General features: G+C 47.2%; 1 protein-coding gene across 1 annotated transcript; it reads left to right on the top strand.

Moving 5' to 3' along the window:
* Window positions 1-2,753: 2,753 nt before the first annotated feature.
* XPA (XPA, DNA damage recognition and repair factor) lies at window positions 2,754-23,242 on the top strand (the record flags this gene model as incomplete). The annotated part of the gene is made up of 6 exons (XM_080940003.1): window positions 2,754-2,938; window positions 5,668-5,778; window positions 13,767-13,872; window positions 15,010-15,175; window positions 16,233-16,350; window positions 23,094-23,242. The coding sequence occupies exons 1-6, from the start codon at window positions 2,785-2,787 to the stop codon at window positions 23,240-23,242; spliced, it is 804 nt and encodes a 267-aa protein (XP_080796129.1). The 5' UTR covers window positions 2,754-2,784.

The following is a 23,242-nucleotide window of genomic DNA, read 5'->3' on the forward strand; positions in this document are numbered from 1 at the left end:
AAACTCAGTCTTGCCCCTCTGGAGCCACACTCAGGAGGCAACGTCTCCGGCCCGACTCCCATGATCGTCCTGTGGATCCCTCGTGTGCTTTCTATGAAATTTCATTCTATGAGTGTCTGGGCTTGGACACTTCTTGAAATGCCGAGTTTACTTAGTATCTGCTGGTGTGAACTCTGAGCTTCTCCAGGGGTATCTGGGGCTGAAGGAGGTGTGGGCTCCAAACAAGCAAAGCACTAACACTGTGTTCACACTAAAGTATTAATAAGCACATATGGAGACTTCTCTGCCATGTGTATGTAGTACAAGTGTGTCTTTCTAATACGGAATGTGAAAGTGGGGTCACTTTAATAGCTACCCTGGGTCTGGTAGCTATTAAAGTGAGATGAATGTTCAGATAAAGAACAAAATGATCCCCCAGCCCATACCTGTGCCTTTGCCCCCATGGTAGTCCCACGGAGATGTCATACTCTAACCAGTAATCTTTTGGATTAGCTCTTCCAGACTTTCTTGGTGGATAAGGGTTACTTAACTCCATCCTCTGCACAAATGGCTTTCTCACTCCCCAGAGGATTCTCTAGAATTGCTACAGACTCTATAAGTATTAACTCTTGTCAAACAGATGTGTAAGCGGGAACAAGGTTCGGCTGTGACGTCGCATTTCAGTGCGGGTCAGATACACAGCTAGGCTTATCTGACATAAAAGTAAATTTACTGAAGTTAGCAACCTGTTAACTAAGCAGTTCCTGTGTGGCGAATTCGATGTGGCGGCTCTGAAGTGACAAGCGACAGCAGTCCCTGCTCTTAAGGATGTGAAAACCTGCTCACAGATGTTCTTCTGTTGTGAGTGGGTGCCAGTGATGGTCAAGGTGACCACAGTTAAGGGGTAAAACCTCAGGAGGTTAGAGGAAAAACAGCCCAGTCATACTCCTAGAGAGGGTCCTGGCAGAGCCTCTGCAGGCCTTCCCATCTCCAGCCTCCTGGAAGCCCTTCTTCAGAGCCTGTTCTCTTTCAGTCCCACCTGAGTTTCAGTGATCTCTGTCCTCTGCAGTTTCCTCCTTTAGCCGGGATCTGTGAGCTTGGGAGGTGAAGGAGGTGTAATGTGGGAAGGCAGACTCAGTCACCGTCCCCCTGAGACAGATGGGCCCCTGGTTTGTCGTCCTTGCCCTTTTTCCTTTTGTACCCCCACTAAGTGACTCATGTGTTTTGCTCTGGGCAAACCCATAGCCTTTGTCACCCAATGAAGTGTACAGATCAGGGTGCGTTCTCTCCCTTTCTCCGACAGGGAGTCTGCTTTAAGCTGAGGCGCCAGCCCACACAGTTCAGACCTGGTTACCTGAAACCCTATCACAAAAAGTCCCCGTGCCAAAGGAGAGGGAGTTACCTGGAAGTGGAGACCAACAAGTTGCCAAGAGTTTCAAAACCCTGGGGTGCAGGAAGCGTCAGAGGGGCTTCCTGCAACCTCTCAGATTCAGAGCTTTTGCCCGGAGAGGATTCTGAGCACCCAACCACATTCAGAGGTTATTTTAGGGGGAATGCTGTTACCTCATTGCCTCAGTCACCAAGTCAGAAATGCACAGAGACTGTGGTGGTCATCACAGGTGTTGCCACTTGGTTTGGTGCCACCCAGGGTGGGGTGGGTGGAGGTGGGGTTCTTTATACAATTCTGGCGCTCACATTCCCTGCTCTGGCCAGAAAAATACATCCACAAAGTTGTGCAATGATCAACAGTGTCTAGTTCTAGAATTTTCATCACCTCAGAATGAGGCCCCCATACCGACAAAGTAGCGTCTCCTCCCAGTTACTCCTTAGCGTCATACTCCAGTAACCTCTCTCTAATCGGCTTTCTATTGGGAGGGGGGGTGTTGCTTATTCTGTGAGTTTCACATAAACACAGCCATTTGTGATCGGCTTCTTTCTCTTAGAGTAACATTTTTTAAAGTTCAGTCATGTCGTAGCATGGATGAGTGCTTCATTTTTTTTTTTTTTTTTTTTTTTTCATGGCTGAAAAAAAATAGTTCATTGTATGGTAATACTATGAGTTGTTTAGCCATCCAGAAGTTGATGAACATTTGGGTAGTTTCCAGCTTCTGGTTATTGGGAGCAGTGGTGCTATGAACCCCCCCCCCCCACAACAGTCTAAAATACGGAGAGTAACAATGTACTTTCCCCTCCCCCCCCCCCAAGGCCATCTTGCCGTACGCACGGGAGATACTGTCACATCACTTTTCCCCACCGGATGAAAGGTTTTCTGAAACCAGGGGTTTCATTTGTGTACAGAATAGCCAGTCTGTTGTCATGGGGCTGCTTGGCTTTCCATGTGGCTTGGCCTTGGCTCTACCCAAGCCCCGCAGCTAGGTTTGGAGCCTATACTGCGTCCCACTTTTCTGTTGCCTTCCTGTTTTCTCAGGCTTTTTAGCTATTACACAGCCATTCTTTCCCGATGCTCTTTTTTGCACGCTCTCTTTAGTTTTGGACACAGGGTCTCATATAGCTCAGGCTGGTCGTGAGCATACTGTGTAGGCAAGGATGAGTTTAAAGTCCTGATCCTCCAGCATTGCTTAGTCCGGGTTATAAATCAACAAGTGCACTACCATCCCTTCCGCCACCACTCCACGGATACGCAGGCGCACTGCCCATCTCTTCCGCCACTACTCCTCCACTGCGCAGGCGCAGCTCTTTTTTTTTTTTTTTTTTTTTTTCTTTTTGATGTCTGACAGTGGGGGCGCTTGCTGCTCCTAGAAGCTGTTCGCGATAGGCTTGCGCTACTTACAGAGTGTGTTGGCGATGGCGACAGCGGAGGAGACGCGGACGTCACCGGAGCCCGCGGAGCTGCCGGCCGCCGTGCGCGCGAGCGTGGAACGGAAGCGGCAGCGGGCGCTGATGCTGCGCCAGGCCCGGCTGGCGGCTCGGCCGTACCCCGCGGCGGCGGCCGCCGGAGGTGGGGGCTCCCTACGGGCGCGCGCGCGGCCTCCCTCCCGCGGATTTGTGACCGCAACTCGGCCCCCCCGGCCTCCCCCGCCTCTGCTGGGCCGCCCGCTCCAGCTCGGTGTGCGGGAAGAGCTGTGCACGCCCGCGTCTGTCGTGCCCTTTGCCTGCACATCTATGGTGCAGAGCTTTCAGCCTTGCAGCCATTAAACCAGGCTGCACCGTCTCCCAGTCCAGCACCCAGTAGAACCGACCCTGGCCCAGTCTTTTACGTGCGCCCAGCCTTTCAGGGCAAAGTAGAGTAACACCCGCAGAGCCCAGCACTTTGGAGTTACCCGATTGGATTCTTACGGACACCTTGGGAAATGGGAAGGGCAGGGCTTGGTAACCCTGTTTGACTGAGTAGCATGTGGCCCTGGGCTCATTTTGGCTGTACTTGGCATCTTAGGGTAGCCCTTCCGGGTTTAATGCCCACTGTGCTTTCAGCTGCTGGCATTGCCCATGGGAATAATAATTCACCCAACGTACTTTCTACAAAATAATTTACTTTTTTATCCCTCTCTCACAATTCCTATACACACATACACATACACATGTATATATGTGTGTGTGTGTGTGTGTGTGTGTGTGTGAGAGAGAGAGAGAGAGAGAGAGAGAGAGAGAGAGAGAGAGATACTTATTTTGGCAGTGTGTACTAAATAAAAATGTGTATGTTTTATGGCAGTTTGTACTTTTAGACTTGCCATTGAGTTTGATCTGTTGCTCCTGACCAGCACAGCTGGCTTGTAAATAACTTAGACCTGAAAATCCTCATACGCCATCCTGTAATGGAAAAAGAAATTTCATTGTCTTTGTTGGATATAATGCAGATCTCGTAAGTCGGTATTGCAGCCTCAGTTTCTCATTACCCATATGCAGATAGACACGGTTGGATAACTGTCTTACCAGGGTCCTCCTACCAGCTGGGAACATCTAAAGTCATGAGCGTTTCTGCAACTTCAAATGCCTGCCAAGTGCAGAGACAGTTTAGTTCCACGCGAGGAGGTCAGAACGCTGGGAAAAGGAGCGGAAGTAGTCTGATTGCTGGGCCTGTGACCAGCGCTGCTGGGGAGGCTGAGACAGGAGGATCTTGAGTTCAAGAACTTCCTTGGCTAGAGTTCCAGGTCAGCCCGAGCAAGTCAGGGAGGTCTCGGCTCTAGAATGTAGGTAGAGAGCTGTGGATGTTGCTCAGTGGTGAGTGCTTGCCTGGTGGCTTGGGGAAAGTAGCCTGAGCTTAGACAAGGTTGTCAGTCCACCTGGTGAGTTTTGTTGCCCCCGGAAGCAACTGAGTGCAGCATCCTGTTTGAACCACCCTGGGAGGAAGGGTTTCTCCTTCAGAGGTTTGTAGCGTGTGAGTTTTAACTCTTTGTTACTGGTTGTGACAGCTTTCTCTTCAGTTTGCTGTTTGCTGTCATGGGGAGTCACTTTTGTTCCTTGCTTCTGAGGCTGGATCCTCGGGGCATCTCTTAGACAGACTCTTACCAACTAGGCTAACCCTGTTTGCTCACTTTCTGTTCTGGTTATTCTAATCCTCTTAAAGTGATTTTTTTTTTGTGTGTGTGTGACAAGTGTCTAGTATGGAATCCTCGGAGTAAATACTACTTATCACCACTGTCCTTTCTGCTGGAGGTCGTCCCCAAACCCCACCCCCACTAGTCCTGCCAAGCCTAGTGTAGAAAGGAGTTAACAGAGAGGGCCTGGGACCGTCCTCAGGCAGGTTAAAGGCTTTCCTTTGGCTGCTATCTAGAAACTTGGGACTTGGTGTGTTTCCACGATTCCCGACCTGGTGGTTTACTGTGTTGTACACAGAATGTGATGGATGCCGTATACCTGGTAGCTCTCTGGAAGTCAGGCATTGGGGCTGGAGTATGGGGAAGGAAGCTCCTGTACTGGAACTCCTGTAGGGCTGCACTTGCCCAGTGTGTCTTTTTACTTGACTTTTCATTTGTGTTTTAAATCCTTTACAAATGATGAGTGAATGTGGGTGAGTTATGTTCCCAAGTTGTATGCATTTAGGTAGAAGATTAACATCAATCAGGGAAGCAGTTTTGGAAACACTGACTTATATATAGCCAGTCGATCAAAGTCTCTGGTCTGCACTGAGCATCTGAAGTTGGGCGGTCAGGAACTGAACCCGCAGCCTAAGGGCTCTGACTCCCGGTAGAAAGGTAGCGTCAGATTAGAGGTAGAAGACACTTAGCTGGAACTCACTGGAGAAATGCTTGGGGTGTTTGTTGGGTGGTCTGTCCTGTCTGTAACTGGGGCTCTGCTGGGAGCTTTGGGTCTATTAGAGCTGTAGGAGACATCTCTGAAGGCCCCGTTTCTTAATATCCAGTCAAGTGCGATCTACCAGGTATATCTCAGGGTTCTGCGCTGTCTTTGGTTTCTGTTGTGTCTTGTAGTCAGTGTGGCAGCTTCGGGTTGTTCTTTGGTTGTACTGTAGGTCCTTGTGGCTGTTTGCCTACATGCTCACATCACCTGTGAGGAAGGGGCATTTTACTTCTTTCTAAGGCCCAGGGTTTTTTGTTTGTTTGTTTGGTTTGGTTTTTTATTAGTTTTGTTTTCTTGCCACGCTGTACCAGCTGGGGCCTTAAGGACAGTTTGAATGAAGTGGTGACATTGTAATCCTTCTTCTGTTTCCCCACTGGGTAATCTACGGGCTTGCCTGATTCGGTTGGTTACACTTTTATCTGCTTTCTGTAGGTGTGGCCAGTGTGAAAGCAGCTCCCAAAATGATTGACACCAAAGGCGGCTTCATTTTAGAAGAAGAGGAAGAAGAGGAACACACGATCAGAAATGTCGTTCATGAACCAGGTAAAGCATTTAAGGGTTTCCACAAAAGGCGTGTGGACATGGGTAATTTGGAGCGACACGAAGACTTCTTTGCCTTTTGATCAATGAGAAGACCCAGGGAGGAGGGGGAGGGACTGGAAGAAGTGGAGGGAAGGGAAACTAATATATTATATGAGAGATGCCTCTATTTCCAAAAAAAGGGGGAAAATACAACTACCTATGTATATAGGTATAAATGCATACATACATACATACAGAATGCATATGTACTTATCAGTTTATAGTGATAGCCTTTATGTAGGCCCCCTTTCATGGTAGAATAAATATGCTTACACATGCAATTTCTTGGACATATAATATGAAGCCCAGCATCAGGAAGTATTACGAAACAGTTTTAGGCAGGTTCACAATTTCACGCTTTCGTCAGTAATGTAGGCGAGGGCTGACTTCTTCACATTCTAGCAACAGTTTCCTTATCAGTCTGTCTGGTAGGTGCCCAGAGTTCCAGCATCTACTGGATACTAATGACATTGAGCGTTTTTCTGAGTATTTATTTGTTGCCCATTTTTAATTTTGGAGCAGTAGTTATAAAAACTTCCATATGATTTTAAATCAAACTGTGTGATGGTGATATAAAACCGTATAAATTCTAGGTGCAGGTTTCCTGCTGGCTTCAGCATGGAAGTGGTTTGTTATCCATCTTCTCTTAGCCGAGGGAGACTGCATTGGCCGGGTGATGGATCTTTGAAGAGGATTTTTGTTGTTGTTGTTGTTTTAGTTGTAAGAAAAAAAAAAGAGAATATTTTATATTTGATATGTGCAGGGTTACTTCCATTCTCTGAATGTATTTATATTCTGGGTTTGCTAACATGTAGTTCGTTTTTCGTTTTTTCCTCCAAGACAGGGTTTCTCTGTGTAGCCCTGACTGTCCTGAAGCTAGCTCTGTAGACCATGCTGGCCTTGAACTCATAAAGATCTGCCTGCTTTTGCCTCCCAAGTAGTAGGATTAAAATCATATGGCATCAACCCGGCATGGTAGTCTGCGCCTTTAACCTCAGCAGTTGGGAGGCAGAGGCAGGCAGATCTCCGAGTTCGAGGCCAGCCTGACCAATGTAGTGAGTTCCAAAATAGCCAGGGATACAGAACGAGACCCTGTTTCTTTCTCTTTCTGTCTTTCTTTTTTTTTTTTTTTTTAAGATTTATTATTATTTATTTATTATATATAAGCACACTGTAGTGTCTTCAGACACACTAGAAGAGGGCATCAGATCCCATTATAGATGGTTGTGAGCCACCATGTGGTTGCTGGGAATTGAACTCAGGACCTTTGGGAGAGCAGTCAGTGCTCTAACCACTGAGCCATCTCTCCAGCCCCCACATGTAGTTTTAAATGATGTGCTTCATGATGAAATTCCTAAGGGCTTTATTTTTTTCAGAAACTTCTTTATTTGTTATTGATATGACATACATTTATTAAATATACTCATTAAGGACAACAGGATGTCTACCCCCACCCCCGGGCATGAGGAAATGATTCCTTGGTTTGGACATTTGCTGCCGTCTCACGTCTCACCGGCAGGAGGAGCTGAGCTACGGATGGACAGAATAGTCTCCATTAGAGTGTGTTCCCGAACTGGGCGTGGTCTCCATTAGAGTGTGTTCCCGAACTGGGCATGGTCTCCGTTAGAGTGTGTTCCCGAACTGGGCGTGGTCTCCATTAGAGTGTGTTCCCGAACTGGGCGTGGTCTCCATTAGAGTGTGTTCCCGAACTGGGCGTGGTCTCTGTTAGAGTGTGTTCCTGAACTGGGCGTGGTCTCCATTAGAGTGTGTTTCCGAACTGGGCGTGGTCTCTGTTAGAGTGTGTTCCCGAACTGGGCGTGGTCTCTGTTAGAGTGTGTTCCCGAACTGGGCGTGGTCTCTGTTAGAGTGTGTTCCTGAACTGGGCGTGGTCTCCATTAGAGTGTGTTCCTGAACTGGGCGTGGTCTCCATTAGCGTGTGTTCCTGAACTGGGCGTGGTGTGACTCGGGAGACAAAAGCAGGAGGATTGCTTTGACTTTAGGAGTTCCAGACATCTTGAACGCACCTTTAATCCCAGCAGGTGGTGTACATGGTGAGTTCCAAACCAGCCAGAGCAACAAAGCCAGACTGTGTGTCAAAGAAAGAAGGAAAAGAAACAGACAGACTAGAAGAATATAGTAGAGCCTTGTTCAAATTTCGTTTTCCTTGTGGCGACAGACACCCTGGCAAGTGAGGGAGAGAAGGGCTCATTTGTTGTAGAATCCCAGATTGCAGGCTGTCACTAAGGGCCTGGAAGGCAGGAACTTGAGCTGCCAGTCACAACACACCCAAGTGAACAACACAGCCAAGTGCAGTCACAACACACCCAAGTGAACAACACACCCAAGTGCAGTCACAACACACCCAAGTGAACAACACTCCCAAGTGAACAACACACCCAAGTGAACAACACACCCAAGTGAACAACACTCCCTTGCTTGCTGGACACTCAGCTAGCCCTCTCTGCTCTTACACCAGCTCTCCCAGCCTGGGAACACTGCTGCCCCTAGACAGGCCCACTGACCAACCTGCTCTCCATAGTATCTCGGGCTAGGTTTTTGTCTCTGGTGATTGTAGGTTGTAGCAAATTGACAACTAAAAACGTACCATCACAAAAATCCTATCTTTAAAAAAGAAAAGAAAAAATAGCTAAAAAGTAAAAATTAAAAACAAGTCAGGAAGAAAAAGTTATTTCTATAGTCCATAATGAGAGGCCAGTGCCCATGAAACAAAACTTAGAACATGCTTTTATTTAGGGCTGGAATAGAAAAAGGGCTGTGAATCTGCCACATGGGGTTAGCGTGTTGGTACATGACGTATGTATACATACATGTTCTCTCAGCTGATGTGCTCACTCAGCGCAGCGGAAAAGGTAAAAGGCTTGTTTGAAATCTAAAAGTGGGGGCTGGAGAAACTCAGTGTAGCCGTCCGTCCTGATGCTAAGGCCTAAAGGGGTAACATGTTTCTGTTTACACTGGACGTCACATGCCAAGAGGGCATATAGGCAGGCATGTAGTCTCCAAAACAGAGTGGCCTGAGACAGTTGTCAAAACTGGCTGAGTTAACTGACGAGTCCTTCCAGCAGCATGCAGGCGCAGAAGTGTCTCTTGATCTGGAGAGCACACACTTACGGGGATTTGCTTTGGGGAGCAGAGTCTGAGGCTGTGAATGGTGATTCCAGCGATGGAAGGGTCAGTCCCGAGTGATGGTGCTGTGATCGTGTGTTCACCTCTAGACACTTCCGAGATGCCACTGTAGAGACTGTGTGGACTCCACACAATCTGCAGACCCCCGCAGAGGCCTCCCAACTACACCGATGCCTCGTCCTGCGAAGCCTAAGAGGAGAATGATGGGAGGACTTGAGGAGGGAGCAGGTTGGATGCAGTGACCTTTGTGTCCCTGTGATTTTGTGGCTACAAAAACTGCCTCAGTTATGGTTGTCACTGCGGTGACTGGACTCAAGCCTGCCAGGAGCAACCAAGTGAGGGAAGTTCAGATGGTATCAGTCCGTCACGGGGAAGGCATGGCAGTGGGCTGGGTCCGTGGAAATGAGCGTGTGGCAGCTGCCAGCCAGGAGGCAGAGAGAACTCTTCCAGAAGTGGCCCTCACGGCCCGCACCCTAGGGTTCTACTTCCTCCCTGTAGACTCTGCCTCCTAAAACTTCTATAGCCTCCCCTCACAGTGCCACTGCTAGGCTGTTGTTGGGGGCCCGCCTTACCACCTCCGTTAAAGCACACTTCGGGCATTTTTATAGTGAGATAGTGTTTGGTTTCGGTGCTGTCGTGAAAGAACTCACGTCAGGAGCTTCAGTTCCTGTGAAGGCGCTGACTCTAGTTGAGTCTGAAACTGGGCCACATGCAGACTTTTAACATCACTTTCTTTTGATTTTGGTTTTATTCTCATAGACAGCTTGAGTAAGCGCCTTTGTCTTATCCTTTATAGAGACGAGAACAGCGTCCACATCAGTTACAGTGCAAGATGCTATGTTCCCAGGATTCCAAGCGTTAATCCTGCTTGACTAGTCCTGTCCAGTTGCTAACTTGCACTGTCCTCTCATGGACTAGAAGCTCTGGCCATGTCAGTGGTTTTATGGTTCCTGCAGGTATGGGTTGTACCTGCCATGGCCGTGCCTCCATCCTTACTACCCGTGGAACCAAACATCCAGGAGGTCCTGGGGAGTGGTGACATTCCTGGGACATGCTGTCTGGAACTTGGTGAGCTGCTAGGACACATGGCCACAGACAGTATGAAAGTGTTCTGAATGGATGGAGGCTTGCTACAGTGACATAGGAGGGACACAGCACAGTAATAAAGGATGGTAAGGAATCCTTTTAAAAAATCATTCAAAAATAGAGACCCCAGTAAATGGATAGGGAGAATGGAGGCTGAGTGGTTAGTGTGAACAGGGGGGATAGAAATGGGGATCTCAGGTGTGAACAGGAGGATAGAGATGGGGATCTCAGGTGTGAACAGGAGGGTAGAGATGGGGATCTCAGGTGTGAATAAGAAGATAGAGATGGGATCTCAGATGTGAACAGGAGGATAGAGATGAGGATTTCAGGTGTGAACAGGAAGGTAGAGATGGGGATCTCAGGTGTGAACAGGAGGATAGAGATGGGGATCTCAGGTGTGAACAGGAGGATAGAGATGGGGATCTCAGGTGTGAACAGGAGGATAGAGATGGGGATCTCAGGTGTAAACAGGAGGATAGAGATGGGGATCTCTGGTGTGAACAGGAGGATAGAGATGGGAAATTTCATTTCATGGCTTTTGAATAACAATGTGATATAGCCACCTAATGACACTTCTGATCAGTTTCTCTTCATCCAAGAACATAATTCAGATATCAACAGCTTTGTTCTATATTTTTTTTTCTAGCTATGCCTTGTTTTATGAAGAACCTTTTCTTTTAAGAATTTGGAGATTAGTGGAGTTAAGGGACGGCAGGGTCTTGGCAGACCATGCTTTTGAGGTAGCTAAGGAAGGCAGAGCTGGAGCTGGACAGTAGCTGTCGTCCTAAGGACTTTGTGATGGGGTTTTTACCTGCCTGAGGACCATTAGAGAATTAAAAGGGTCTTAGCTAGGCATCGAAGTCTATAGAGAGTCCGGCTTCACTGTGCTGGGGGCAGTTCTGTGTGGGGTGCTGAGGGGTACAGTGCTCAGTGATTCTCCCTTAAGAAGTTTATAATCCAGGAGGTGACCCGATAAAGCAGAGGCTTTTTGCTCTGTTGACATGGTGGAATGAAAGAAAAAGAATGTCCCCATCTGAGTGAATTTTGTATTGACTCTCCTAACGTTGCCTTGTTCTCTGTTGCTTTAACTGCTTAATGTATTGATGGCTTCTCTCTGTAAGTAGATCCCTCCTCCACAGTCCTGGGGCTAGTCTTCTTTGTTTTTCAATAGTACCATAATTGGCAGATCCCCCCCAAAGATGTCCATATTCTAATTGTCTTGGAGTCTGTGTGTGTGTGTGTGTGTGTGTGTGTGTGTGTGTGTGTGTGTGTGTGTGTGTAAGAGGAGACGTTGCAGACAGTGTTAAAATTAAAGACCTTGAAATGGGGAGATCACCATAATTCTAGCGAGTCCAGTGTAGTAGAGGAAGCCAGTGAAGGCATGTGGAAAACTGTTCCTGGTTTTGAAGATGGGAGTTGATGGAGGAGTATGGGCAGCCTCTAGGGACTTAGAATGTCCCCTGGAATGAGCACAGCCCTGCAGACTACTTGAATTTGACCCACTGGGCCTCACTGGCGAGATGGCAGATGTAAGGCCAGCATTTATTAACTGGTTACTTGATACAGCCACTGAGAATTAAATCTTAAACCAGGCTGGGAGAGAGGGGTCTCAGGAAGACTAGGGCTGAGACAAGTTTACTCCAAGCAATCAGACTTTTTATACCTTTGTCAGAAATCTAATGGTAGTTGCCAGGAAACAGTGATGTTTGCCAGCTACACAGCTTTATGGTGGTTATTGCCAGTTGTCAGCTTGGCTACATCTGGAATGAACTACCATCCAGAAATGGAGGGCTCACCTGGGATCCAGATCTTGAGGCTGTAGAACACAGGCTTTTGATCTGGATTTTTAAACATTTTATTATTTTTGTTGTGTGCGCTATTGTTTTCCATGCATGTATGTCTGGAGAATGTCAGATCCTGGAGTTGTAGACAGTCGTGAGCTGCCATGTCCGTGCTGGGAATTGGACTCCAGTAAGTTACTTCTCTTAGCCACTGGGCCATCTCTTCAGTCTCTGAAGGCGCAGTGGCCATGAAGCTTAGGTCCAGGCAAGGTGGTACCCACCTTTAATCCCAGGAGACAGAGGCAAGCAGATCTCTGAGTTCTAGGTCAGCTTGAGACAGAGCAAGTTCCAAGTAAAGAACAGTTTAGCTCCAGGCATGGAGGTACATAACTTTAACCTGGGCCACACCCTTTGCCGGGGGCCTACATAAGGACATTGGAAGAAGGAAGGCTCTTCTTCCCCTGCTTGAACTTACTTGCCAGCACATCTGTTAGAGCCACTTCTTCAGGATTCCTGTTTGTACAGAAGAGCAGCTGAAGCACCCAGTCTCGTGGGACTGTGCCACAGCTAGATCCCTGGACTTCCCATCCACAGCTGCCCATTGTTAGGTTGGTTGGACTAAGTCATTTCAATAAATTCCCTAGTATATAGAGACATTCTATAAGTTCTGTGACTCTAGAGAATCCTGACTAATACAAGGATACACAAGATTAACGTCTGTCAACCCCCCATGTTTTGTTGTCCTCTAGAGAACACAGAATCATAAGGTGTCCTGAATGTTTCACTGCCCGAGGGAGTGCCTCGGTTTCTTAGGAGCTGAAACGTGCACAGTACCCCATGAGCCATGGATTCTAGCCTAAAAATCAGGCCAACTCCCATGATTCCCCGCAGACAGACTCAGGCCGTAAGCCAGTGCACAGGAATTCCTCATGGCAGTGTGTAGTGAAGCAGTGTTGTTCATGGTTGTACTTTAGAAGGACCTGGTGAATCACTAAATTTCTCCGGCTTAACTACTCTGGTCGTTTGAATAGGCTTGACTCCCATAGACTCTTGAGTGTGTGGCCTAAGGGAGTGGCACTGTTTGGAGGTGTGGCCTTGTTGGAGGAAGTGGAACACTGTGGGGACAGGCAATGTCCCACCCAGTCTCCTCCTGGCTGCGTGCAGAATTCAATCCCCTTCCGCTGCCTGTGGATCTAGATGTAGAGCTCTCAGCTTCTTCCCCAGCACCATGTCTGCCTGCAGGCTGCCTTTCTTCCCACCACGGTAATAACACACTGAACCTCTGAAACTATAAGCCAGCCTCAAGTAAATGTTTTCCTTTGTAAGAGCTGCCTTGGATATGGTGTCTCTTTACAGCGGTGAAACCTTAAGACAGAAATTGGTACCAGGGACTGGAGTGTTGCTGTGATAGGCTTGATCCTGCTTCTGTTTGGAGGAACGTGGGCTTTGAGACTTTAGATTAGCAAAGCAATGGGTTCCTTTAAGTGGAGTTTAATGGTCCATAGTAGTGAAGAACTTGGTGTTGAGGTGTTTGGACTTTGGGGGCCTGGCTCAAGAGGTTTCAGAGAAGAGGTCGTTCTTGTGATATTTTGGTGAAGAATGTGGCTGCTTAAGTATCTGCCTGAGGCTAAAGTGAAGAGATTTAGATTAGTTGCATTGACAAAGAAATCTCAAAATAGTCTAGCACAGACTGTCTTCTGTGGGTTACTCGTATGAAGAACATTTTGATCTAACATAAGCTGAGAAGGGAAAAATACAAAAAGTATGGTTCAGGGAGTAAAGGGGCACCAGGAAGTGGAATGGAGCTAAATCCCATATTCAAGGATTAAATATATATCCAACAGATTAAAGATGTTAAATAGAATTAAGGGAGTAGTGACCTTTTATCTTGTTAGACAATGATAATCGAAAGAATGAAGAATCCCCTTCCTCTTGCAGGGCCCGTCATGGAGTTTGATTACACCATCTGTGAAGAGTGCGGGAAAGAGTTCATGGACTCGTATCTTATGAACCACTTTGATCTGTCAACATGTGATAACTGCAGGTGCTTGCTTTAAACTGCTCTTTGTTTTTGTGGTGATGGAGACCCGAGGCATTGTAGGCAGCTGGCTACTGAGCCACACCCTCACCTCCCACTGAGCTGTCCAAGCTGCTGCAGTCTTCCTGTCTCTGCCTCCCAAGTGGAGATCTCTGGGTCTCTGCCCCTGCACCTTCCCAAGCTCGAATCTCTTGACTCTGTTCTCTCTAGGGAATTTTGGTCAGAACTGTTAGAGTGGTTTCCAATTCCATTTCATGTAAGTCTTTGGCACGGCTGCAGGTCCCCAGGTGCCCCTGACTGCCTCTTCGCATGGTTGCCGTCACTTACTGTAGGGGTGTGCTGTCCCCGTCCACCTGCCCAGCGGCCTCTGTGCACGTGCTTCTCTGCTTAGGGGCTTCTTTCTGGCTTGTTCTGGGCTCTGCTCAGCAGCGTCCTCAGCAGAAGCCTCTTCTGGTGACCCTGCTGCAGGAAGTCCCTTCTCTGTGCTTTCCGATTAGAGCACCTTCCCTGTCATTATGTGGACTGTCTTCTGACTAGGACAGAGCTTCATTAAACAAGGGCCCATTTTACCCGTTAAATCATGGCTGACTTCTTCTCACCTCGAACAGTGCCTGACATGGAGATGACAAACGAAGGAAAAGAAATGACTTCATAGTTCTCGGGCCTTCTATAAACTCTGGGGCTGCTTCAAGTTCCCACTGTTGCTGTTTTTAACCCAGCTGTGTTTAGGAAATGGGACCTTGGGACATGTATTTCTTGTCCATCTTTCTGCATCATGGTCCGTGTATCCCTGGCTGGCCTTGAACTTGCAGTCGGTTCTCTCTCTTCAGCCTCTCAGGTGTTGGAGTGTTGGCAGGAGCCACTACTTCTGGATACCTTGTAACTTGTATTCTTTCTCAAAGAGCCCCTTTTTTATTGCCTTCCCTATTCTTATTTCAAGTTCTTTCTGAAATAAGAGGGACTTTAAGAAGATTCTTACTTGTGATATGACTTGAGTCTGAATTTTTATGACCTCGAACATGAGAACCAAAGGCAGGGAAGTCTGTTTGCATCTTTGGGTTTGCAGGCCTTGTGGGTGCTGGGCTGTCTACAAACTGAGCTTAACTGAAGTAGTTTTTTATCATGTTCTTAATCTCTTTCCAGAGATGCTGATGATAAACACAAGCTTATAACCAAAACAGAAGCCAAGCAAGAATACCTTCTGAAGGACTGCGATTTAGAGAAAAGAGAGCCAGCACTCAGGTTCATCGTGAAGAAGAACCCTCACCATTCACAGTGGGGCGACATGAAGCTCTACCTAAAGCTACAGGTGTCTAGGGAGCGGGACACTGGGATGTCCCACTTTACGTGAACTTCCAGCATAACCGACTAGTTGTTCCTAACGCTGGTTTTGCTCACACAGTAAAGAGGATCCTTGTTTACACGTCTGCCCCTGTCACAGCTACTGACTGCTCACAACACCTTTTCTCACCTCGCTTTTGCTGTGGCATAAGTGGCACTAGTGGGTGATGCTGGGACTGTAATTGGTCTCTAAAAAGGTTTAGCAAAGCTCAGACCTCGTCTTTTTGGCTCTCAGTCTTCTTTTACCAAACAACAAGAAGAAAGGCTCTCCGGTGAACGGCATTTCAGTCATTCCACAATGCTTGGGAAATACAAACTGGATACCAGGCTGTCCCAGTGACTGGCACAGCTCAGGGCAGATCGTAGCCCCTGCTGTGAGTAGCTTACACGTGTCATTGCAGAGACCCACCGACCTGCGCTCCAGCGCCTGGGCCTTCTGCTCGGAGTCACGTGTGTCCTCCCGTAACTCCTCCAGAATGGCTTAAATATTATAATGTTTGTACCATTATATGAAAATATGTAGGCACATTGCTTTAGAGTTGTTTGCACAGGAATATACTAGAAGTTTCCTCATCTGTACATAACAATTAGGTCACATTGAGATACACTGAATTTCATCAAATATGATTATTGATTAAGAAGTTCATCATTTATTGTAAGTACCATTCAAAATAAGTAAAATCGATGGTAGTTAAAGCAGCCCGGGTTTTCTTATCACTTGGCCTTTTGTGCCAGCAGACTTCCCTTCAGCCTCGCACCCTGCTCACGCAGCACAAGCAGGAAAAGGTCAGGGCACAGACGTCCCCGGCATTTCTGCATGTTCTCGCTCACTGAGTCTTATTGATCTATGTTCTCTGACCTAGTACTTCAACTCCTGGGAAAGTGGGACCTGAAGGGATCCTGCCACTGTTAGATTCCATGTCTTTGCTCCCGACGTGACGTAATGACGCTGTGAGCTCAGTAGTTAGGACTTCATACTGTGCCGCCCTGAATCCCAGCTAATGGGGCTCTTGCCTGTATTGTAGGTTGTAAAGCGGGCTCTCGAAGTTTGGGGTAGCCAGGAAGCTCTGGAAGACGCAAAGGAAGTGAGGCAGGAAAACCGAGAAAAAATGAAGCAGAAGAAGTTTGACAAAAAAGTAAAAGGTAAGTGGCCGGGTTTCCCATCGCTCGTCCCACCATGGCGCACAAAGCGTCCCAGTCCGACCTGCTTGTAGATGTGGGTAAGGAGAATGGGGTTTGGCCTCACTGCCTTGGTTCATGTCTAAACCGTCATTGTCATGTGAGTCAGTTGTGTGCAGCGGTGGTGTCAGGACAGGGACGGTGGGATTGGGCACCAGTCAGATCCGTGTGGTACACAGTGGTTAAGACAGCAGTGGCGTAAAATAAGACTCTCAGCAGCCACCTCTGGTTGCTGGGAACCAAACCATGGACTATGTAGTTATGGGTTTAGTAGCTAGAAGGAGTAACCATTATCAGTTAGTCTGTCTTTATATAAAAATGACTGAGAAAACTGGGACAGGTGTCAGGTTCTCTTCCTGAGTCTTCATATGTATTATACATATCCATCGTCACTCCTCCATCTGTGTGTGTGTATGTATAGACATATATATATATATATATATATATATACATATGTCTATACACACACACATATATACACACACACATATATACATACATATATATACACACATATATACACATATGTCTATATACACACACATATATACACACACATATATACACATATATACATATATACACACATATATATACACATGTCTATATACACACACATATACATACACATATATACACATATATATATACACACATATATACACACACATATATATACACATATATACACATACACATATATACACATATATATACACATATATAGATACATATACATACATATATATATACACACATATATATACACACATATGTATATATACACACACATACATACAGACATATATATACACACACACACACACACATACATACATATACATCCATGCAGCTCTCTACGCCATGTGCTTCTGAGTGTTGTATCCACGTGTGTATCCATGTGGGAATGTTTTCGTAAGACTGTCCATCCATGCACACATCCAGTTTTATCACGTGCCAACCACTGTGCTAACCAAGGTGCTGGGTTGAGTGTCAGGAAGGAAACTGGAGACACTAACCCAGAGAGTGCTGGGTATGCACCCAGGATGAACGTGGTCTGTGCCGAGAACACTCAGGACACAGCCAGCACACACCCTTCATGCGGTAGCTCTGTGGAGTCCCTGTGTGGTGCACTGTGTCTAGGTAATGAGCATCCTGATAGGCTGGGCTGTACATTTACTTGGTCCATTTCATCTCAGTATGCTAGCCATGTTAATTTTCCTTCTAATTTTAAACTTTAGATCTTGTGCGTGAATGGAATAGTCCACATGCTTAAACAAAAAGGGAGTGGCTGTACATGTCTGTAGTCCTAGCACTCAGGAAGCTGAGGCAGGAGCATTGTGAGCTAGAAGCCAGCCTGGGCTGTAGAATGAGCCCTTGGCTCAAGAAACAAAACCAAAAACCCTACAACAAAGCCCACCTCTCAAGACTAAACAATAGCAAAAAGCCAACCAATCAACTAACCAAGCAAGCAAGTCCTTTTCCACGTGCAGACTCTTACTTTCTAAAACAAAACAGTAGCACTGGTGGACACAGAACTGGGTCAGGACAATCTCACTGACGTTTCTTTGCACAGCGACCGTGCTTAACTGAGGCTTCCCTTAGCAGACTACCACAGAAGAGTATTTCATTAGTGTTTTCCAAGCCAGCCACAGCTGTGTCCCAGCATTCAGACGCCAGCAGACCCACTGAGAAGTCACTCCTCTAACCTGGCCCTTTCTCTTGTTTCTAATGTTTAGGACTGGCCCCTCCCTCTAACAGCAGAGCTTCAGTTACAGGATAGAGCAGGGACAAGCATATTAAGGAAGGGGTGTGGAAGGCAGCCTTCAGATTACTTATCTATGGTGTGTGCTTGTGCACATGTTCTCGTGTGTGCGAGCCCTGTGTGCAAGCGCACACATCTGTCTTGTACACATGGAAGCCAGAGGCCATTTACTGCTTTTGTAATTGGCTCTCCTTTTATTGAACCTAAAACAGGCCGGGGTGGCCTGTGAGCTCCCAGCATCCAGGATCCCCGTGTCCTGTGCACCCCTCCCACCCCAGAGCTGAGGCTGTCTGGCATTTTGGGGGAGTGCAGGGCAGGGTGGGGCAATTCTGACTCGGTTCCTCATCCCTTACCCTCTGAGCCGGTGGATTCTCAGGTCATGGTAGTGCAAGCCATCTCTAGTGCAAGCCATCTCTGTAGTGCAAGCCATCTTTGTAGCTCGGGCCCAGGGTTTTAACCACCACCAGAAATCAAGCAGACCCTCCCTCAGACAGTTCCCTGGTGTGGGTGGTGAAATATGGACAAAAGATGAGCTTTAACTCGCAATTTGTATTGTAAATTGATGAGGAACAGCGTCTGTAGCTTTTCCTTAGACAGATTCTGTGACCTGGTCAAGATGTCATGTAATGCTAATGAAATACCTATAATTTGTCTAAAGCAACATTATGTGATACACTTAATTTCTTGCCTTTTTAATATGAGTCTATTAGGATATATATGCATATATATGTATATATATATTAATACAAGTTTTCTACAATTTTCAAAATATGAACTCAGTTGGTGTTTACTTTTTGATCACTGTATTAGCTCAAACTACCATGTATTAGACAGCCTTCATGGATTTTCCCTATTCCTTTTCCAGTTGACACTGAGGGTTTTTTGTTTTTGAGGATTGATTTCTTTTCTTTGAGTTCATTTCTTGTTTGGGTGAAACTGCTTTTCAGGAAACTGTTCGAAGTGGTTGCATGAGTGGGTGCCTGCCATTGCCCGCCTTTGCTTATGAGCATGTGAGTTCGGGGTGCTCAGGGTGGCGCGGACTTTAACTGTGGCTCTTGTTGACTCGTTCACTCTAGCACTTGGTGGGTTTGCGCCTGTCCCGACCAGGCCACAGAGGGCGGAGTGAGACAGACTGTAGATTAGAAACGAGGAGCTGAGTGTGCAGTGTGCTCAGAGCAGAGAGGAGTCTAAAGTCTTTAGTTGGAGAGTTGGAGCATGGTTCCTCTGCTGCACAGCGGAGGAAGGTAAGCAATGACACCCGCCTGCTCTCAGCCTTCTTGTGTAGCAGTTGGAACATGGAGTTTGTTTCTGTGAAGTACCACAAACAAGGTTCCACACCCCCGAGCCAGAGTGTAGCTGGATTTCCAAGGGCAGACCACCGAGTAGCAGACAAGAACCCTGAACTCGTACATTACACAGAAAGGTTTTGGTCTGCAGGCGTTTTTGCCTCAAGTCAGGTGGGGATGTGATTGTTTCTTTCATGTCAAATGCACTCAGAACTAGAAGTTTTCCTCCTAAAAGACTGGTCAGCAGACTTTGTTAGCACGAATGTCCCCACTTACCTGCAAGGGGCAGGTAAGGACATCATCCCATTTTGAGGTCCCTTCTGAATTTCTGGGACAGTGGATATGCTGTGGACTATCTCTGAGGAATCAGTGGCGTATGCGTCCACCCTGTTTATGGAGCATAAACTGAGACCAAAACTTTGTGTTCTTTGTGATCTATTTCCTCCAGGTAACAGGGCAGCAGCTGCTTTCCCATCCAGCCTGAGGTGTTGGGTCTCTCTCACCTAGCTCTGTGGTAGCTTCACCTCAGAAGCAGCAGCACTGGGTTCCTGACTGCAGACTGTCTCTTTTACAACATGTAGTTACTAAAAACAAGCTTTGGAGTGGTATTGAGTTTTCACTGCAAAAAGCATTTTGGGGAAATCTCTCTGGGTGAATATTCTAAGCAGTTTCTGAGACTCTCAGTAGCAAGATGGCCGCTCATTTCCAGGAGAGGCAGTCTCGGGGCAGCAGCTGTCTACTGCCAACAAGACTAGGAGGCAGCGATGTGGCAAGCCTCCCTCATGCTCCAGTTCTGTGCAGCACACCCTGGTTTCTTTCCCCCAGGTATGCCAGACCTGTCCCACTTTCGTATCTCAGACTCGAAGATAGTTGATTGCTATTGTCCTGAGTGCTGTGGAACACACACACCTTTTTCTTTCTTTCTAAGATTTATTATTTTAAAATAAATGTCTGAGCACACTGTTGCTATCTTTAGACACACGGGAAGAGAGCATCAGATCCCATTACAGATGGGGATTGAACTCAGGACCTCTGAGAGCTGTCAGTGCTCTTAACCGCTGAGCCATCTCTCCAGCCCCTGCCCCACCACAGACCTTCTTTAAAAGATTTTTGGGGCCAGTGAAATGGCTCAGTGGGTAGATGTACTTGCTGCCAATCCTAATTCCCCGAGTTTGGTTCTCTGAAGAACCCACTTGGTGGAAGGAGAGAACAGACTCCTGCCAAGTTGTCCTCTGACTTCTACACCTGTGTACTATTGTGATCCTGTGGCACACACACACACACACACACACTATTTCCAACGTCCCATACCTGCATTACTTTATTAAACTGAATTACTTGCAAACACTGCTCTCTTCAAATCTTCGTGTTTCTGAGAACTCTTTTCTGTAATTAAAAGCTGGTCATAGCGGAGACACTTAAAAATGTTTCCCATGTGTTGTTACTGTGTCTCCTGTCACTTGCACTTGTCCATCCAGGAGCCACTGGCATCACCTTTAATGTTCCCCCCAGTCCTCTTTTGCCCCTGGGCTGCTCAGTCCTGAGACTCAGGCTGAGTGTCTGTAGGAGGGACACTTTTTTAGGAAATAAAGGACACGCGAGAGGGAGCGCAGGACACTGTGGGTGCGCCCCCTTTTACTCAGGGATTCACATATGTGCAGACGTCTTAGCTGAGCCAGTTTTTTTTGTGGCATATAAACAGGGGCTGCTTTTCCTTGGGCTCTACTCTTGTTTTCTTGAGACAAGGTTCACGTAGCCTAGGACTTGTAAGAATCTTCCCGCCTCTGCCCCCCAAGTGCTAGAACTACAGAGGCAGGAACTATGCAGCTGGAGGTGCTGTGCAGAGCAGGCCGGCCCGTTCAGACTCATGTGCCTGCCAGATCGACACTAAAGGCCTGGGCTCTCAAGCCTGGCCTTTGTTTTGGTTTGTAGAGCATGGCTGGACTGACCTGTGGGTTCTCAGCCTTGGTAGTGCAAGCTCCTCCTGACCCTCTTCATTTGGGTGCCTACACTGTCCCAGGCTTGGCCAGTGGAGTCTCTTTTAAGCTGGTTCCTGTGTTTTCCTAAAGCCCTTTTTATTTGTAAAGTTTCAGAGTTGTAAGAGATTGCTGGGGCACCGGACAGAGGAGCACAGCCTTCCCAGTCGTTCACGCTGCCATGCTCACCGAAACCGCAATCTCTACTCTCGGATGCTGTTTCCTGACAGTGTTCACCAGTGTGGCGTTAGCAGATTTAGTACTTAGATCCCAATCTAACCTGAGTCTGTGCTCTCTTCTGCCTACTGAAGCTGTTTAGTATTCTCTTAAGAAGGATGTGATCTGGCTTGATCGTGTTGTGCTTGAGACTTCCTAAGAGGCAGACGCCAGTCTCCAGTTGTGGCTGGAAAGCGGGGCCCTGCATGTATGTAAGAAGAAGATTCTCACCTTCCCCAAGTACATGTAATATGCAAACCTGGCAGAGAAGGGGGCTTTGTATGATTTGCTGCAGCACAATTTGGAGATGTTTTCACAGTGGGGAAGTCAAGGAAATACCTGGTGCCCCCTTCAGTCAGGAGGCACACTGACTCCCTGAGGAAGAGAGCTTTGTACGTATACCTCAGGAGAAATCTGGGCTCTCCCTGAGCTGAAACAAGCCCAGAGCTTTTCATGATGGACCTTTCTAGCAGACACTGAGCCATGTAAACCTAAGTGGTGAAAAAGGCCATGTGGCCCAAAGGGCAAGAATACTGCCCAGGGTCGGATTAATCCCTGGGGACCTAACTTCACCAGACCTTTTCCTATTGGCTGACTGACCTTGGACAAGGGTAACTTCTACCTTGGCTTGTCCACCATCTGCATCAAGTGCTTAGCCCAAGTGCGGTATATCAATTGTCCCGTCTTCATTTACCCGTGGTAAGTTCTATGTGGAAACAGATTCAAGTAGTGCTTTGATATTAGGTATAGCAGGTCTCAAGGAAAATGAGCACCTCTGAAGTTCCTGGTTGGGGGCCAACTGACATGAATGCTAGGAGCCGGTCTCAGGTCCTCAGGAAGAGAGCTCTACCCACCGAGCCGTCTCTCCAGCTCCTGGCAATTTTTACTTTTTAAAAATATTTGTTAGATAGGTGATAAGAGTGTACAAGGCCAGGGAGGGTTTCATCCCCAGCACCCCACAAAAACAGATGTGGTACTGTACGCCTGTAATGTCAGCAGAGTTGGGAGCGGAGGTAAGAGTACCAGATGCTCAGTGGCCAGCGTGGGCCTACACAAGGCTGTTTCAACAGAAAAGCTAAGCCAACGTTGTTGTCTAAGTAGACATAAGGCCACTGCAGGAGCAGTTTCTAAAGACGCAAGCCTTCCAGCTACACTGGTAGAGTTCTTGGCTTCCTTCCTCACAGGCAGAGCTTGTCTGACTGAAAACCTTGGGATCTGAGCAGTTCCCATCCTGTTCTGCAGATGCCCCAAGTACACCCCATTCTCTCGTTGCTACACTTCTAATCCATACAGCAACTTCATGCTTGATAATGTAATGATTGTTTGCAGAGTAAAGCAGGCTTGCCAAGTGTGTGTAACCAGCTGTTAGACTGAGAGGGAAACCGTTCTACACACAAACATCAGTGAAAGCCTCACTGGACTTATTCTGTATTCGGCTGAAAAGATTCCTCCTCTCCCCCCTAGAACTGCGGCGGGCGGTGAGAAGCAGTGTATGGAAAAGAGAAACTACTGCTCACCAACATGAATACGGACCAGAGGAAAACTTAGAAGATGACATGTACCGCAAGACTTGTACATTGTGTGGCCACGAACTGACATATGAAAAAATGTGA

This window comes from Micromys minutus (assembly GCF_963924665.1).
Source record: "Micromys minutus genome assembly, chromosome: 28".
NCBI classification, from domain to species: domain Eukaryota; kingdom Metazoa; phylum Chordata; class Mammalia; order Rodentia; family Muridae; genus Micromys; species Micromys minutus.